General features: G+C 29.0%; 3 protein-coding genes and 1 long non-coding RNA gene across 4 annotated transcripts; 2 read left to right on the top strand and 2 right to left on the bottom strand.

Annotated features, from left to right (window-relative positions):
• Positions 1-973: 973 nt before the first annotated feature.
• LOC118644744 lies at positions 974-4,717 on the bottom strand. Its single transcript, XM_036284069.1, has 10 exons — positions 4,166-4,717; positions 3,880-4,069; positions 3,463-3,590; positions 3,218-3,373; positions 2,955-3,142; positions 2,627-2,866; positions 1,983-2,300; positions 1,700-1,823; positions 1,467-1,594; positions 974-1,372 (listed from the first exon to the last, which is right to left on the bottom strand). Exons 3-10 carry the CDS (start codon positions 3,569-3,571, stop codon positions 1,052-1,054), a joined length of 1,584 nt encoding a protein of 527 aa, XP_036139962.1. The 5' UTR covers positions 3,572-3,590; positions 3,880-4,069; positions 4,166-4,717; the 3' UTR covers positions 974-1,051.
• Positions 4,718-5,445: 728 nt separating this feature from the next.
• On the top strand, positions 5,446-7,210 carry LOC118644749. Its single transcript, XM_036284077.1, has one exon. It carries the CDS (start codon positions 6,022-6,024, stop codon positions 6,361-6,363), a length of 342 nt encoding a protein of 113 aa, XP_036139970.1. The 5' UTR covers positions 5,446-6,021; the 3' UTR covers positions 6,364-7,210.
• A 1,140-nt stretch (positions 7,211-8,350) lies between these two features.
• On the top strand, positions 8,351-11,448 carry LOC118644752. Its single transcript, XR_004962518.1, has 3 exons — positions 8,351-8,498; positions 9,855-10,033; positions 10,680-11,448. It is a non-coding gene; the product is annotated as an uncharacterized LOC118644752 (long non-coding RNA).
• A 4,978-nt stretch (positions 11,449-16,426) lies between these two features.
• Positions 16,427-18,474, bottom strand: LOC105834031. Its single transcript, XM_012676222.3, has 2 exons — positions 18,236-18,474; positions 16,427-18,032 (listed from the first exon to the last, which is right to left on the bottom strand). Exon 2 carries the CDS (start codon positions 18,030-18,032, stop codon positions 16,902-16,904), a length of 1,131 nt encoding a protein of 376 aa, XP_012531676.2. The 5' UTR covers positions 18,236-18,474; the 3' UTR covers positions 16,427-16,901.
• Between the last annotated feature and the right edge of the window lie 407 nt (positions 18,475-18,881).

The raw sequence follows: 18,881 nt of genomic DNA, 5'->3' as shown, positions 1-18,881 counted from the left end.
TTTTAATATAGGTACATACGTAAACGTACGTGTTACTGGAACTTGTTTATAGCATTGTATTTTACTATCATATTTTTTTTTTATTCCAACACCATGAGCTTTTTTAATAGGCTGAATAAAATTTGGTGACAAATTTTTATTTCGTTTATACACGGTCAAATGATTTTCAAATGTAACTTTAAAGTCATTAGTAAGACTTTGACGCTCATCCAAATTTGAAATCAATGATATATCATCAATAAGTGGAAATATTAAGTTTAATGTTGTTTCTAAAATATTTGTTATAACGAGATCAGGCAAACGTAAAGAATATAAATGTGCTACGTAATTCGAAATAGTTTTCTGTAGTTGATTTTTCTTTATACTTGTTTCTGTTAGTTGATTTTTTTCAATATATGATTTATTTAATAAATCTACATTATTAGCTGAATTACAACTATCAATTGTAATATCAAGATCTTCAAAATCCTCATAACTTTTAATATTTGGTTGTGCATAATCGTTACTTGTGGAAGGTACAGATTCTTTTAGAAGAATGCATTTTTTTAAATGTTTTGTAAAGCCACAATATGTTCTAAAAACAGCAGGACAATCTGTATTTGCGCAACATTTTAAAATAAGATTAGAGCTCTCAAACAATATATTATGTACATCACGTAAGTGACGAGATATGTCTTTAATCTTTAATGTTTTATATTTGCATAAGTAACACTGAAAAAACATTTTTAATTACAATTTTATTACGTTGGAAAAAGCGTAGAATTTACAAAAAAAGAATGTTAATTTTAATTAATATTATTTTATTATATATTCTTATTTTCTAAAATAAAAAAATTATACATATATGTTAATATAATTTTCTTTGGCGTTTTTATCAACAAAGATATTGCAATATAATCAATTTTTGCAAGAACTAAACTTTAATACTATTATAAGATATTATAATTAGACAAAAATATATTATAAATATATATAATATATATATTTTTCAATGAAAATAAAAGAATTTAAAATAATACTAAAAATATAAGTAAAAAAGTTATAAATTCTTTTAATTAGTTAATAATTTGTTTTTTGCAACCTCAAGTTTTGTGTGTACTTCAATTAGTTTACTTGTACACTTACTTGGAATTTTGTAATAATAATGTTGAAGAAAAATCCAAAAATTTTTAAGATCATTCTCAAATTCGACATGAAAAACATAGTGAGCTTTGAACAAATAATCAATTGACTTAATTATATCATTCGTTGGTAGTAAAATAAATTTCTTGTCTATTTCAAGAAAACATTGTTCAAATGCTATTTTGTTAGGACCGACAACGACAAGTCTTGGTTGATTAACGTTTTCATTTGAATGCAACGGTGTTCCGTTCTGAAAAATAAAAAAATTATTAATGTTATATAGCGTTATTATTATTAATAAAATAAAATAAATTTTAACATTTAAAATATATAATTATACGAACCTGCACAAAAACAATCAATTTTTTGACAATATTGTTTGCTTTATCTCTTGCAGCTAATTTTTTTCCTCTTGCTGTTGGTGGTAACAATAGTGTCAAGGCAATAAAGGAGTTAGTAACACGACTCCATTCTTAAAAATAAAATTAAAACATATTGAAACATATTAAAATTAATTAAAGCATTAATTTAAATGTAATTTTACGTTAAAACAATTTAAATAAAAAAATAAACACACCAAGAGAAATGTTATTCTTTTCAGTCTCGTAAACTGATAAAATAGCATTAACATATTCTACATATATTTGGCAAAATTTGTCTTGTTCAACTTCAGGAAAAAGTAGATTAAATTCTACATCAATCTAAAACCATATTTTTTATTAGATACTTTATAAATATTTATTCACAGTTATTAAATTATATAAAATCCAAATTACTATATATACATGTATATAATATATAAAAAATTACATATAAAAATAAAAAATTTAAAAAAACTAGAAATTAATCATGATTGTTACCAAATCCGGGATGTCCAAAAATCTCGGAAATACATTAAAAAAATTTTCATTCATATATAAATATCGTCTAACTTTAAAAGTTTCTTTAGTTTTTTCTATAATTTTATCTTTCTGTTCCAATGTTGCATGTTTCATAAAATCTATAGAGTCTTTAATAGTATCTGTTTCATCAGCATACTCAGTTCTTATATTGATATTTTCGATATTTTCTTTTTGTTTTTTATTAAAAACAATTTTTGAAACGCTTTTCTTTCGTTGTACGTTCGATAAACGTGAAGCAATATATCCAGTACCAGTTTCAGGATTATAAAAATGTTCCTATAAAAAGACATAAATTAGATTTATAAATAAAAATATATTAATAAAGAAATATTCAATGCAGAAGTATACAGATTGTACAAATTACATTACATTACATTATATAATTACGTATAATATGAAATTTTCCATATTATCAGAATAATTCATTTTTGTAATTTTTTCAAGACTAAATTCAAATTTAACTAACAAAAGATTGTTGGACGTCCAGTTCTAAAGATATTTGAAACCAGAAATTTATTGTATCACTTAAAAGATGATATAACTAATTTGAGAAACCGCAGTATGGACAAAGATTAATATTATAATAATGAAATATAACTTACATAGCCAAGATCACCTTCAGTGTTTTTTAAATTTGGAAAGAGGTCAATAATAGCTTGTGCATAACTACATTTTTCATGAGATAAAATTTGTCTGTTTACTTTCTCTTTATATTTTATTAAATGTTGCACAACAATTTTTACTACAAGCCTTCTACTCCTTTCCGATAAATATTTATTTTTTTCATAATCGTTAAGTATTTCTTGTCCGCACGCCGAATCTTTTATTATTTTACGTAATTTCTAGAAAAAAATTACAATACGTATTAATAAAATAATAAAACGAAATAAACGTAATAAAGCAAAACAAAAAGAAATTTACTTATCATACATTTTTTGATATAATTTCATTTTCCAAAGCGGTAGTATTTAATTTGCATTTTTTTGAGGATGATGCATATTCTTCAGGATCACTATCCGATCTAATATCAGAAATATCTGATACTACAATAGAACTACCTGCATCTCTATCTGAACTTGTAGATGGTATATTTATTTCTTCAGAAGTTTGCGAAAATGCTAAAAAAAATCATATTAAAGAAAATCAATTTAATAACACTTATTATAATAAAATAAAAATCTTTTATATCTTACAGATATCAATGATATTTGTAACAGTTTTTATTTTAATTATAACTCCTCGTGGATTTATTCGAACATAATCCAATAAAATATCTGATTCCAGTTTAGCATTGTTTATGTCAGTGAATATGAAATCTGTATTTCTTAATGAGGGAAAAGTTTCTTCGGCTATAGACAATACATATATTACTATTAAATAAAATAAATAATGCTTTAATGTATTAATGTATATGTTTAGAAAATATATTAAAAATAACCTTTTACAATAAAATGGTGAAAATTACATGGCTCTTCAATTTTTACCCATACTTTATCATCTTTATATTGCAAAACGCAGAATAAATAATTTATATTAATTTCCTGCATGTTTAACGATAAATATAGACTGGAAAAATAATAAAGATTACGAAAAGACTAAAATATATGTAGAAAATTAAATTGTAAATAATAATATAAGAATAACACAAAACATATAAATATAGATATAAATAGATATAACAAAAAATAAACATATAAAATAAATATGCTTCTGTGATATTAGCTCTAACATTATTTTTACATTACAAATGAAAATATCTCTTTAATGAATTAAGAGTATAAAATTCAAGCAAGGTCTACAATAAAATTATAACAATGAAGAACAATGAAAATTTCGATGAAAAATTTATACATACGGAATAAGAATTTTGTCCAGAGTTTCGTATTCGCACACGATTTTACTCTTGCGTAGAAAAATAAAACAATCCCCTTGTTTTTCAAATTCGTTTGGCGCTATTCTGCGACTATAATTCTTTATCGACGTAGTTGATGCTTATACAATTAATTTCGTTTTCAATGGAATTCAATAGCCGGCGAGCTAATTATCTGCAAATCGTTGTCACACAGCCGTATTAGTGATAGTCCTTAATTTTACTTAAGAGGTTATAAAGACTAAATTACAAGATTTCGCATAATACTTACGACGGTCGTAATCGACACACTGAGATCACTGAGTGGGAATTAGAAAAATGCTTCTTATGCAGAAAAAAACACGGTAGTCTCAAGCGATAACTTCACACTTACACATAATCACTAAAGTGAGAAAAGTGAGGTACATACGCTACGCCATCCGTGTTCGCTACACGCAGGGACTTGTTGGTCTGTTGCAGCGGCTATAAACACAAGAACGTCGCGTTGCGTGGGGTTTGGGGGGAATCAAACGGTATAAGACAACGATCTCTTTATAATAACATGAGAAATATGTTCATTTAACACATGGTAACTGTTACAAAGAGGAAAGTAACATATTTTATTTGTTCACTTTAACATATAAAATACGTCACCAAGATTTCATGTATTTACGTATAAATTGTGTTATTTTAACTTTTAAAAATAGTTAATATTAATTTAACATACAAAAGTCCAAATAACACAACAGTAATATGGTAAATTAACACACAACTGTGTTAAAAATTTAACACAAAACTTTTTACAAGGAAAAATTTTAACACAAATACAAAATATTTTTTACTGTGTAAGTATTTTGGATAAGTATTTCGCGCATTTTAGTACGACACCTCTCTCTCTCTCTCTCTCTCTCTCTCTCTCTCTCTCTCTCTCTCTCTCTCTCTCCCCCCCCCCCTCTCTCTCTCTCTCTCTCACTCACTCACTCACTCACTCACTCTCTCCCTCTCAAGTACTCATAAATACAATAAATATTATCACTTTTAACAACATCTTCACATTGTACTATCTACTTATATTTTGTGTAATTTAAATAAAAATTTTTATTAAACACGCTCGAAGAAAAAAATTATCACTAAAGCGAAAATTATCACTAGAACTGCGATAAATAATCAGCGCGATATTTTCTCTCTGAGTGTTGTATCGCGTTTAATATTAAAAGTGTTAAAGAAAAAGTAATCTCGTTAAAAAAAAATTTTATGACACATAATGAAACTCGAATAGTATTGATTGGAACTGTTGTTAGAAATGCTGTTTATTGTGTTTCTGTAAATACTTTAGAGGGAAAGATATTCTGCTAAATTTGCGACATACATCTTTTTATCTTTGTTTTTTTAATATAAAAATTGCAACAACGTTCTGCTTTACTCTTAGCTACAGTATTGCAGAGTCAAAAACTTCGTAAATCCACGAAAACGCTATCGTTTCCGCACCACCACCGAGGTAGATAGCTTGGCGCGTTTTTTTTTAAGTGGTTTCCCCAGTAGGCCTAATCCCAATGGGTTACATCCATACCATTATCAGCGCGTACAACAACTCCTTCCGCGGGATGAGATACAACGCGTCCACTTTTGTGCAGGTATTTTTGATTTCTTATTTAATTCTTTTCTTCAATATTATAACGGTTTCAAGACATGATAACCATTAATAAAACATTGTAGGACTTTTCGCACGGTATCGACGAGACGCTTTATTTGCCAGCCGTCTCTTTTATACGGACGAAGCTACGTTTACGCCTAATGGCGTTTTTAATTCACGCAATATGGTAAGGTGGTCCGACGAAAATCCGCGTGCCGTTCGTCAAATCTCCTTTCAATATCGCTGGGCGATTAATGTATGGGCAGGTGTAATTGGCGATAGATTGGTAAATATTCTTACGAAATAACAATTTTTCTTTTGCTATACTTATACATATACTCGACGCGTATATTAATAACTGTTACAAATAATTACCGCTCTTATAAATTACTACTAATTTTTAGATTGGCCCATTCTTTCTGCCACCACGGCTTAATGGAGAAGTATACGGACATTTTTTAATTAATGAGTTGCCGCCTCTTTTAGAGGATATTCCTCTACATGTTCGGAATAATATGATTTTCCAACATGATGGAGCTCCGGCACACTTCTCCCGTCGTGTGCGTGATATCTTAGACGCACGTTTTCCAGATAGATGGATGGGTCGAGGTGGCCCAATCGCCTGGCCACCACGATCGCCGGATTTAAACGTGCTCGACTACTTCGTATGGGGCCACATTAAAACGAAGGTCGAGCACATGCGTGAACGTGGCGAAGCTGAGGTGCGCGAAGCGATATCAGCGGTCTTTCAAACAATAACGCCAGACATGATACGCCGTGCAACACAGCAGATTGTTCGAAGAGCCGAACTGTGTTTAGAAACACAAGGCAAACATTTCGAGCAATTATTGCATTAAAATAATGAGAGTGGATTAGGCCTACTGGGGAAACCACTTAAAAAAAAACGCGCCAAGCTATCTACCTCGGTGGTGGTGCGGAAACGATAGCGTTTCGTGAATTTGCTAAGTTCGTCCAACTTTTATTGAGAACTTTTTTTACTCTGCAATACTAAAAATAAGGCAGAATATTGTTGCAACTTTCATATTAAAAGAAAACAAAGATAACAAAATGTATTTCGCGAATTTAACAGAATATCTTTCCCTCTAAAATATTTACAGAAACACAATAAACATCATTTTTAACAACTGTTCCAATCAATACTATTTGAGTTTTATTATGTGTCATAAAAAATTTTTTTAACGAGATTACTATTTCTTTAACACTTTTAACATTAAACACGATATGACATTCAGAGAGAAAGTATCGTGCTGATTATTTATCGCAGTCTAATGATAATTTTCGCTAATTTTGATCTTCGAGTGTGTTTAATAATAAAAATATAAAGAAATAATTATTGTTGAAATTTTATTTAAATTACACAAAATGGAAGTAGAATAGTACAAACTGGAAATGTTGTTAAAAGTGATAATATTTATTGTATTTGTGTACGTAGTACTTGAGAGGGAAAGTGAGAGGGAGAGAGAGAGAGAAAGGTGTTTACTAAAATGCGTGAAATACTTATCCATAATATGTAACATTCTTTGTAATAACACATAGAAAAATTCCCCCCTGTTGATGTGACGATTTCACAATAGTGTTGCGCTTCTTGCGTCGCGCTCTCGCATTCGTCAGCTCTACAAACTCTGTACACAATTGCGCACTCCCGTGCGCACGAAATAGGATAGCACGTTTTCTTAAAAAAAACAGAATTTATTCAAAACACTCCGATACACGAGCTTGACAGCTCGAGAACCGACATAAACAGCAATACGACAACGTTTTTCTCTATAGCAACCAGTTGACTCGCGCGGCCGGGCGACGCGTGCAGTACGCGTGCAACAATAGATTAGGGGCGATGCGTCTTCTACGATAATTATGCTTAGAGATTAACGTTCAACATCACGTATTGTCAATACAACTCTAAGTTTTCTTTCATGACGATAGAAAACTTAGAGTTTCTGCTATCTTTAATTGCATTATTAATTACGATAGATTTTCAGTGATTTATTTAAAATAGCAACACGAAAATCTAATTGATTTTTATTTTATAATCCATCTCTAAATCAAAAGGAACAAATTTAAAGAAATGATATTATTTTCTATCGTTCTCGCATTTTTTGTTAGAAAAGTTTGTTCCATTGTTGCATCATTTTGATTAAATATGAAGAAATATTTATGAATATATCGTGTAAGAGAAAAAAGATAACGATGAGAGAACTCGATGTAGCAAATATTATAATAGACGAAAAAAAAACTATCAATTTGAGAATCAATCGTGAATTTACGATAATGATTTGACGAATAAATTTACGAATTTTTATCAATGTTTTTATCAAGGATTTAACAGTACGATACAATTCGATAAGAAACAAAATTCGAGTTGTGTGATACTGTAAATAAGATATTTAGGAAAAAGAAAGAATATATCGTCAATGTACCGAAAACTATCATTAATTTACTATATTCACAATTACGATAGAAATTAGATTATTTTAAGATTCCATAAGTTTCCATCGCTTTCTCTCTTTCGACTTTCTCAATCACAGAAGTTTATTACGGTTTTAATTTGTCCCTATCTTTGCTAAATAATTTTGTCAAGTAATTGCGAATGTGCGTAACGACGCGAGTCTTGGCGCGGTGCGGTGGGAGGCGAGAGCGGCCATTGATGCGAGTCTAGACGCGGTGCTGCGGGACGTGAGGGCGGCGAAGCACAGGCAGCGGCGCCGCTTCTCTTCCTTCTCCCCGCCGCCGGCAGCCAATGCTTCACACAGTGGGCCGCGCTACGGCTCGAGCGGCTCGGCTCTTCCTACGGCGCGCCGCGGCGCGCTCTCATTCGCACAATTAAAAAAATTGATATCTCGATTATTTGTAAACCTAACCCAAGAAAATATTGGACCTGTATGTTCATCTCGATCCCTTCTACCTTTTTACGAGTGGTGGTCCACATGCGTTGGGACACCCTGTATATGTAGATGGGTCAGTACAGATGAGTGTAAGTGTATATGTTTATGTGTATGTGTTTGTCCGCATTGTAATGAGCTCGGGTCCGCGTAGGTTTGCTATGCCCAAATGACGGTGCGGTACGGTCACCCCTGCGCGGTTGTATATAAACTGTAAACTATTTGAGGTTAGAAATTATACACGGCAACAATTCCCAACACGTGTATTGCTTTGTGTTCTTAAATTCATCAGAAAGAACACCAAAAAGTGGTGATTTTATTGGCTAAAAGCACGGTGACGGAGTTATGTTAAATCGAGTACAAGGGCTCGATTCTTGAATTTATTCGCAAGAGAAACGTATTCGCAAATTCTGTTCTTACAGAAAAGTTAGAAATTTATTGGCTATCGTATGGCTATTAACCAATAAACTTACAACTTTCTGTTAAAGCGAGTATTTGCGTATACGTTTCTCTTGCGAATGACTTCAAGAATCGGGCCCCTGTTTTGTTAACGATATCGATACATAATATGATACCGATATCGTTAACAAAACGACTGTACTCGATTTAACATAACTCCGTCACCGTGCTTTTAGCCAATAAAATCATCACTTTTTGGTGATAATTTGGGATATTCTCAGGATAAAGTGTGCTGTGTGGGTTCATAATATGTACCCCGTTGAAAAGATAAGATAGAAATCCAGGGGCTCGACTCTTGAATTCATTTGCAAGAGAAACGTATTCGCAAATTCTGTTCTTACAGAAAAGTTGGAAATTTATTGGCTATCGTATGGTTTTTAACCAATAAACTTGCAACTTTTCTGTTAGAGCAGGTATTTACGCATACGTTTTCTTGCGAATGAATTCAAGAATCGAGCCCCAGATGGTTTATATATGGTTTATATTTGAACGATTATTACAATAAAAAAATTTTTTTAGATCCGGTAGTATATGGTTGTTATTATTCTTTATAAGAAATTATTAGTTTACAAAAATTAGATAGTAATATTAATATGATTTAAGCATAAAATTTATTTCTGTTTTCTCTATCATAAAGAGAAAAAAAGAACGTTATTTTAATTAAAATTATGCAATGATTAAATAAAATGTTTCAGAAAATAAAAAAAATAGTAACATTAATTATCTTGTAGGAAATATAATCAACTATTTAAAATTGATTGTACTATAAAATAAATTTTATTTATGTAACAAAAATGTATTAATAAAAAAGTAATTATATAATTAAAAAAATTAAAGCATGATACTTGTTTATTAAAATATTATTGTAAAGGAAATTTTTTACTAATATAATTTATATATAATCATGCCATTTATTAGTAGTATTGGTAGATTTATTTTTTAATAAGTTGTTAATTTATTATTATATATATTTTTTTTTCTTTGAACAGGCATTTGTTGAAACATTAAAAAAATTTTACACAGTCCTAGCAATACAACAAATACTTTTAGACTCAATTTTTGTCGGATGCAAGAGGAAAATATAGATTTCAATTTGCCAATCTGGAATATTAACCGGTTACAGGAATTTAATAAAAAACTCAGTGAATGTTCTACTCGATTGCAATATGTAAGTATTGTTTATTAGTAAACTTTGTACCACATATTTCATTAATTTTCTTTTTATATTTTTTTTATTTCTTTATTTGTAGATTTTTTAATACTTAAAAACATTAACAGTTCTGAAAAGATGTTAAATGTATTGTTATTTTATACAAGCAAAAAACTAATTAAAATATGGACATAAACTAAAACAATGTTATTTTGTAAAAACAAATACAAAGTATTAAAATTTAATAAAAAGTTATTTAAAAATAATAGAAACAAGAATTAATAAGTTGTAAAATAATAAACTGAGAGAAAATGCTCTCTACTAATTTTCAATGATTTTTATTCATAAACGTGTAAATTTATAGTCAGAAATATACTTTAAAATCATTAATACTATTACAACTTAATAATTGATTGTTACAATCAAATTAAAACATTTACATTCTATTAAAACAAACGTCTTATTTGCGTATATTTACAAAATATAATAAGTTTTATTTGTCATATTAAATTTATTTACATATTTCTTCAGAATTAGTGTTTTTTGTAAGCAAAATAATTTAAATTTAAAAAATGCCCACAATTCATTAACACACCAATAAAATTCTTGCTAAATCTTTTATGGTAAAATTGTTAAAATAAAAATTATTAAATATTGTTTTCAGCGACTCTTGTTGCTAATAGAAATATTTCTATCGCCGATGTCCAGAAAGTTAAATCATCAAATTATGGTTGTAACACGCAAGCAATGGTATTGATCAACGAAGAAAAGAAGAAAATAAGCCACTGTTATGTAGGATATAATTAAGAAAAAAACTTAATGTCGAAAACTCAAGTCAATTATCTAAATTTCAGCTAGAATGTTCCTTTTGTGTTATTGGTTATATGATATTGCGCATTTTTATGCTCTGGTGAAAATGTAAAATCGGAGCGTAAGTCGAATGTAAATTAAGGGAGAGTAATAGAAGCGTTAACAAACCTTCTATTACTCTCCCTTTACATTCGACTTACGCTCCGGTTTTACATTTTCACCAGGGTGATTTGCGACAACATATATGCATCTCGTTTGTTTCGGTAAAGATTAGGAATAAGTACTTAGCGTAATAAAGTAATAAAAAAATAAATAAAAAGAGAAATTTGACAATGCCATAAATTAAAAAAAATTAATTAATATATTATAATATATATTTTTAAATTTTTTGATACGTATGTCCGTATTTATACGTTACACATTTTCTTAATTTGCTGTATGTATAAGCGGTAAAAAGCAATATGAATTTCCGTACGGAATACAGACAGCTTTTGTACAAACGTCATCAAAATTAAAAGTTTGTACATTTGACCACTTATTTCCTACAACAATGTTAAAATGTAATGAACTTATAGGATAATGTTCAAGTTCAACTGCATTTAATAAAGTTTTTCCTTTTAAAATAATATTATTATTAATTACACATATATTTTTTATGGATAAAATGTTATTTTTTAAATAACAAAAATTGTCGTTAATTTTTTTTACTGAAAGTGTGAAATCTTTGTAAATAATATTGTTATATGAAGAAATTTTTGTTTTTTCCGACATTTTGGCATTAAAATTTTTTACTTGTGGTTTTGAAATAGTATCTGTTTTTTTTATAAAATCACACTTAGTCCGTTCAACTATTCTATTAAACAGTTGTTGCAATGGTCTTTCACTTTTTTTTAAATGTTTTTTTATACTATATAAGAAACTTTCAAAAGGAAAACTACTAAAGGTATCTAACAAGGGAACGGACAGAACTGTCCCTCACCGATTTTAATGAGCTTCGGATATGTTGTAGAACATAAGAAAATATTAGACCCATATTTTTTTTATCTGCGTATCTCGACGTTTAGGGGTTGAAACCACTCCTCGAAAATAACGCATTTTTTCGTTTTTTGCGAATATCTTTGAAAATATAAGGTTTATGAAAAAATGTTCTATACAAAAGTTTTATGGCATTTTATACTCTTTACAACAGTATATTTATATTTTTTTTAAATTTCAAATTTTTTAATTTATCCCACCCCTACCCCTTTTTTTCAACATTTTAAAAATTTTGTAAGGACAAAAATTAAAGAGCATTAAAAGCTGAATCCACCCATATATAATAACATATGGGTTCCATCATTCTCAATTATTAGCAAAACGAGATAGTAATCTCGCGCTATAGGTGCCGCGCTAGAAGTAGTGTTGCGTTATTTCTTTAGTCGCGTCACACTCAATAACTGCCGCTTCTGCGTATATTTTTATATTAAAACATAAAAATAGATTAATCTTAATTATATAATACGCAACGTATTACACGATATAAAGCATAAATGCATATACAGGGTGTTTGGTAAAGATTTATGCAATTTTTATAAGCAGGTAGAGCGCATTAAGCTGAACATAAAATCCTCATCGTTTTTCCATTTTCACAATAGTTAATGAGTTATAGACTTGTAAAATTTTCTGTATTAGCCCGGCCTACCGGCAAATGCAAGCATGCCGAGCGCCCGACCGCGGCGGCCGCCCCTCCCTAGCGCTTGAACCTTGAGATTGCTAGGCGCGCGGAGGGAGTTGTTACAACAAGCGGCAATGGCTACGCACAATGTGTACGTGTACATACATGTGTACAAAAAAATATCAGTTCTAATGCTTAAAGAAGCAATTACTAAATTTATTTTTTTTAATAAATAATAATTATTTTTAATAAAACATTTTTTTTGGTGATAGTCTTAAATGTCGTAAACTGTCATAAATTTTAAAAGAAGCTATTATCATGTGCTCAAAAACAAATTTATCCTTCTTTAAACAACATTAGAAAATTTTATCGATTAAAATGGAAATAACAACCAAATAAAATGTTTCAACTTTATATTCTTAATTTGTTTCATCTTTATATTCTTAATTAAAAATTAAATAACGAGGATATTTATATTTTTAATAAAATTAATCCTTGTGATAGACTTATAATACACGGAAAAAACTTTGTGGTAAAAATTACTATGGTAAGTAGTAAACGCGTGCTAAGGAGGAATTATGAAAATTTTTATTATGTTCTTCATCAAATTACGATAATATTTACACTACTTATATGATATAATTCTCTGAAATTTCTTCTTACAGTTTGTGGTTACTATCATATATAATAAATCATACATAATTTTACTATAAAATTTTCTCCGTGTAGATTTACAAATATATGAATTTATTAAATGTTTGAAAACTTATAAACAATATTTATTTAATTCAAGAAAATTTTAGTATGTAATGTGTGTGTATTTGGTGTGTGTGTGTGTGTGTGTGTGATACATACACGAAAATGTTAAACATTATTTGTTTTGTGTAAAGTGAGGTGTTTATTATCAATATAATATTCTTTTCAACCATTAAAAATAAGATAATTATTAAAAAAGAATAAAATTAAAAATGAATAATTGATTTTCTTAAAACTAGAATCATATTTTTCTACGTGTGCGTGTATTGTATAGTAATCAGCATGAAAAATAATAGTGATATAAAATCGCGAACTAAGGAATGATTATTCATTTTCCTGTCACAAAGTGATTATTCTTTTCTCGCGTATGTACGTACATACACCACACACACACACACACACACACACACACACACACACACACACACACACACACACACACACACACACACACACACACACACACACACACACACACACACACACACACACCAAATACACACACATTACATACTAAATTTTCTTGAATTAAATAAATATTGTTTATAAGTTTTCAAACATTTAATAAATTCATATATTCGTAAATCTACACGAAGAAAATTTTATAGTAAAATTATGTATGATTTATTATTTATGATAGTAACCACAAACTGTAAGAAGAAATTTCAGAGAGTTATATCATATAAGTAATGTAAATATTATCGTAATTTGATGAAAAACGTAATGAAAATTTTCATAATTTCTCCTTGTCACGCGTTTATTACTTACCAGAGTAATTTTTACCATAAAGTTTTTTCCGTGTATTATAAGTCTATCACAAGGATTAATTTTATTAAAAATATAAATATCCTCGTTATTTAATTTTTAATTAAGAATATAAAGTTGAAACAAACATTTTATTTGGTTGTTATTTCCATTTTAATCGATAAAATTTTCTAATGTTGTTTAAAGAAGGATAAATTTGTTTTTGAGCACATGATAATAGCTTCTTTTAAAATTTGTGACAGTTTACGACATTTAAGACTATCACAAAAAAATTTTTTATTAAAAATAATCATTATTTATTAAAAAAAAAATAAATTTAGTAATTGCTTCTTTAAGCATTAGAACTGATATTTTTTTGTACACATGTATGTACATACACGTATACATTGTGTGTAGCCATTGCCGCTTGTTGTAACAACTCCCCCCGCGCGCCTAGCAATCTCAAGGTTCAAGCGCTAGGGAGGGGCGGCCGCCGCGGTCGGGCGCTCGGCGAGCTTGCATTTGCCGGTAGGCAGGGCTAATACAGAAAATTTTACAAGTCTATAACTCGTTAACTATTGTGAAAATGGAAAAACGATGAGGATTTTATGTTCAGCTTAATGCGCTCTACCTGCTTATAAAAATTGCATAAATCTTTACCAAACACCCTGTATATAACAAAAGTAGCATATATATACGTATGTGCCTACGTACATTTTCATTGTTACAAATGCGAATATAAATTAATATGAAGCAAAATATTTTTTAATATTTAAAACTGCAAATATAACGAAATATATAATATTAAAAGAAAAATATAAAACATAAACTGCAATAACTATTTGCATAGTTATATTATTTACATTATATGCACGTAGCACGCTCTGATAATAAAGATAATATAAGTATATAAGTATGTAATTTAATTTAATTTGAAGTTTGAAAATACATTTATACGGATGTATATATACATTTTGAATACGACACGGACAAATAACTTTAATATCAGTGTTGATAGAGGGACCGGTTGTTTTCGCGCAAGCGCATCACGTGAGGCTTTAATAAAATATCCATTAGTAATAGGAAGGAGATCTTTGATCGTACATCTTGCACACGACGTATAAATATAGTAACAGTGATAGACGGATCGGTTGTTCTCGCGCAGGCGAGAGGCTTCAATAAAGTATCTATTAGTAATAGGAAGGAGATGTTTGGTCCCCATACAATTTTGCAAAAAATCTTACCAGTATTTATCAAATAAAATACAATATTTATAAATTATTCTATTTAATACGAGAAAATATACATGCCTGTTTAATATGTGAAATGTGTTCACGTTTTTATAAATTTGCAAAAAAATTGTATGGGGATCAAATATCTCCTTCCTATTACTAATAGATGCTTTATTGAAGCCTCACGCCTGCGCGAGAACAACCGATCCGTCTATCACTGTTACTATATTTATACGTTGTCGTGTGCAAGATGTACGATCAAAGATCTCCTTCCTATTACTAATGGATATTTTATTGAAGCCTCACGTGATGCGCTTGCGCGAAAACAACCGGTCCCTTTATCAACACTGATATTAAAGTTATTTGTCCGTGTCGTATGCAAAATGTATATATACATCCGTATAAATGTATTTTCAAACTTCAAATTAAATTAAATTATATACTTATATATTTATATTATCTTTATTATTAGAGCGTGCTACGTGCATATAATGTAAATAATATAATTATGCAAATAGTTATTGCAGTTTATGTTTTATATTTTTCGTTTGATATTATATATTTCGTTATATTTGCAGTTTTAAATATTAAAAAATATTTTGCTTCATATTAATTTATATTCGCATTTGTAACAATGAAAATGTACGTAGGCACATACGTATATATATGCTACTTTTGTTATATATATGCATTTATGCTTTATATCGTGTAATACGTTGCGTATTATATAATTAAGATTAATCTATTTTTATGTTTTAATATAAAAATATACGCAGAAGCGGCAGTTATTGAGTGTGATGCGACTAAAGAAATAACGCAACACTACTTCTAGCGCGGCACCTATAGCGCGAGATTACTATCTCGTTTTGCTAATAATTGAGAATGATGGAACCCATATGTTATTATATATGGGTGGATTCGGCTTTTAATGCTCTTTAATTTTTGTCCTTACAAAATTTTTAAAATGTTGAAAAAAAGGGGTAGGGGTGATATAAATTAAAAAATTTGAAATTTAAAAAAAATATAAATATACTATTGTAAAGAGTATAAAATACCATAAAACTTTCGTATAGAACATTTTTTCATAAACCTTATATTTTCAAAGATATTCGCAAAAAACGAAAAAATGCGTTATTTTCGATGGGTGGTTTCAACCCCTGAACGTCGAGATACGTAGATAAAAAAAAATATGGGTCTAATATTTTCTTATGTTCTACAACATATCCGAAGCTTATTAAAATCGGTGAGGGACAGTTCTGTCCGTTCCCTTGTAAGTGGCCAAATTTTGTAACATCATTAGATAAATGTATTAAGTTGTGAACATTATAAATCATGAATTCTTTTCCATATAACTGTTTGGATGTTTTTACAAAGTAAATTAATAAATCTTTAGCATACTCGTTATTAGTGATACAATCAGTTTCATGGCATAAAATTCTAATTGCACAATGCAATACGTTAAAATGTATCATATACTTATCAGACAAATAATTTTGTAATACAACGGGACCTATATATAATAAAAATAGCCGTAACTCGGTAGCTTTCCATCGATCAATTTCGTCCAAGCTACGAATTTTTCGTTGAAATTCTGATGGAATCCATTTTGAAATTAGATTTAAATTTGTAGATATTTCTTTTATAATATTCGCACTAAATTTGACAGGCTTTAAATTTCCTCTGATAAAAATTAGTAGCATTTTTTTATGACACCAAGACAAACGAGATGCATATAATCTAATGGAAATTGACTGACCATTCCTAATTTTATTTCTTCAAAGATAGATGTTGCAGTGTGATGATCATCATTTGCACGTTCAATAAAGTTTGCATCAGTTCTTAATTCTGCATTGAGATCAGGAAATATCATTCTATGGCAGATGTATTTACCTTCTTGCATACATTTTGAACATCCAAAGTAACCATTAAATCCTTTTATACACGTTACAAAAGATCGAGCCGGTATATCACAGATGACTGCCCTAATTGTTACTTTAAAATGTAAATTATTATCAAACTGGAAACCTTCTTCATGTAATGTTTTATATTCTTTAATAAAATCTTGAAAAAATATATTGGGACAGTTTGGCTTATTATATCCGTGATAAGCACCGACAACAAATGGTTCAGCAACTATTGGATAGATTTGACCCAATATTGGATATAATTGACTTCTTGAGCTTTTTGCCAGTGGTAATCCGTCTATATTAATGTTTATTTTAATATCATGAGATATTTTATTTGCATTTAAAGCTCTCAATTGATCAATTAGGGCATTCTTTAAACCATCATGCAAATATTGACCTGGCAATACATCACGTAATATAACATTTTTTGGTGTATGTAAAAGTGTTCGTGAATCGAATGGGAGATCATGTAGTTCGCTAATATTTTGTACATTTTTTAATATTTTTAATAAAGCTCCTGTTGCTTGATGACTGATATTATATTGACACACCCATTGCATTAATTCTTTTTTAACAGATAATTTATGTTTCCTTGTATCACTCTCTTGTATTAATGTAGAGTTAATAATCTTTGATTCAGTCTCCATTTTATTAGGTGTAACTTGATGTATACATTCATTTTCATGATCATGATTAATCTCCGGCTCAATCTTTATTCCATTAGTTGAATCTTGACGTATGTGACGTTCATCTTTGTAATCAGTTTCAATTATCATATAATTTTCTTCCGCCGATGAATTCGCAAGAAGTACTTTATTAATTTTTTCTTTTAAATTACATATTGGATTACACATTTGACGAAGTCTTCGATTTTTTTGGCTCTTACATAAGTTTCTAAATGGTTTTCGCTCCATCTTAAAATTAATTTAATTATTAATTAACCTTCTTAACTTTAAATATAACTTTTAAATTATTACCCAGCAAATAACAAAATATATATAACTTATATAGGAAATTATAACAACATCACAGCAATATTACAACATTGCTGCAATGTTCTGTGTTTGCTGGGTACTAATAATTAATGTAATAGAACTACATAAAATTGCTTGGTTACCCTGGTAGAAAAATGTATGCAGTTGTCTTAGACACTCATTCAATTATTGCCTGTTATATGTGTATAATGTATTTTCTTAGTTGTACAAATTGTGTTAAGAATTAAATGAATATAACAACTAAATAAAGTTTTATTCTGTGATTGAAGCAGTTTTTCTGATAATTAGACACCTATTGCCCAGTTATCGCAGTCAATAATATTAAAATAAGGCTTTTAGGTTAGGTTAGGTTAGGTTAGGTTAGATTAGATTAAGTTAAGTTTGCTTATTAATTAATTGAATAGTATACATTTTTATTATTCTGTTTTTGTTCAGTATATGATAAATTTAGATTTTGTGCATTTTTTTGTGCGCAGTAATTGTAGGAAAACCATTATTTTTGAAAACATTTATCTTTATAGTAATTTTTAAATAATATCAAATGGATCTCTCATTCAAGATATTATAATGTTATCTAATTTCTGAGTCAACTACGACGCGCATGGACGGCTCAAAAATCGGACAGCATTGTAATATCTTTTATGAGACATCAAGCTGATATCATTTAACTGATGTCATAAGGATAACATTTTCAAGAAACTTAAGTAAGACTCTTCAATAAGATATCTTAAAGACCTCTCTTAGTAGACGTCTCTGGTAAATGTTACC

This window comes from Monomorium pharaonis, chromosome 3, assembly GCF_013373865.1.
Source record: "Monomorium pharaonis isolate MP-MQ-018 chromosome 3, ASM1337386v2, whole genome shotgun sequence".
Taxonomy (NCBI): domain Eukaryota; kingdom Metazoa; phylum Arthropoda; class Insecta; order Hymenoptera; family Formicidae; genus Monomorium; species Monomorium pharaonis.
The sequence above is the reverse complement of the archived record's forward strand: the minus strand, read 5'-3'. Positions and strand labels throughout refer to the sequence as shown.

Excerpts from the sequence above, each read along its gene's own strand:
- LOC118644749 (XM_036284077.1), top strand. The coding sequence starts at position 6,022 with ATGATTTTCCAACATGATGGAGCTCCGGCACACTTCTCCCGTCGTGTG.
- LOC105834031 (XM_012676222.3), bottom strand. The coding sequence starts at position 18,032 with ATGGAGCGAAAACCATTTAGAAACTTATGTAAGAGCCAAAAAAATCGA.
- LOC118644744 (XM_036284069.1), bottom strand. The coding sequence starts at position 3,571 with ATGCAGGAAATTAATATAAATTATTTATTCTGCGTTTTGCAATATAAA. Across the intron at positions 2,867-2,954 it reads ATGAAATTATATCAAAAAAT|AAATTACGTAAAATAATAAA; the intron begins GTATGATAAGTA and ends ATTTTTTTCTAG. Across the intron at positions 1,373-1,466 it reads AATTGATTGTTTTTGTGCAG|AACGGAACACCGTTGCATTC; the intron begins GTTCGTATAATT and ends TTTATTTTTCAG.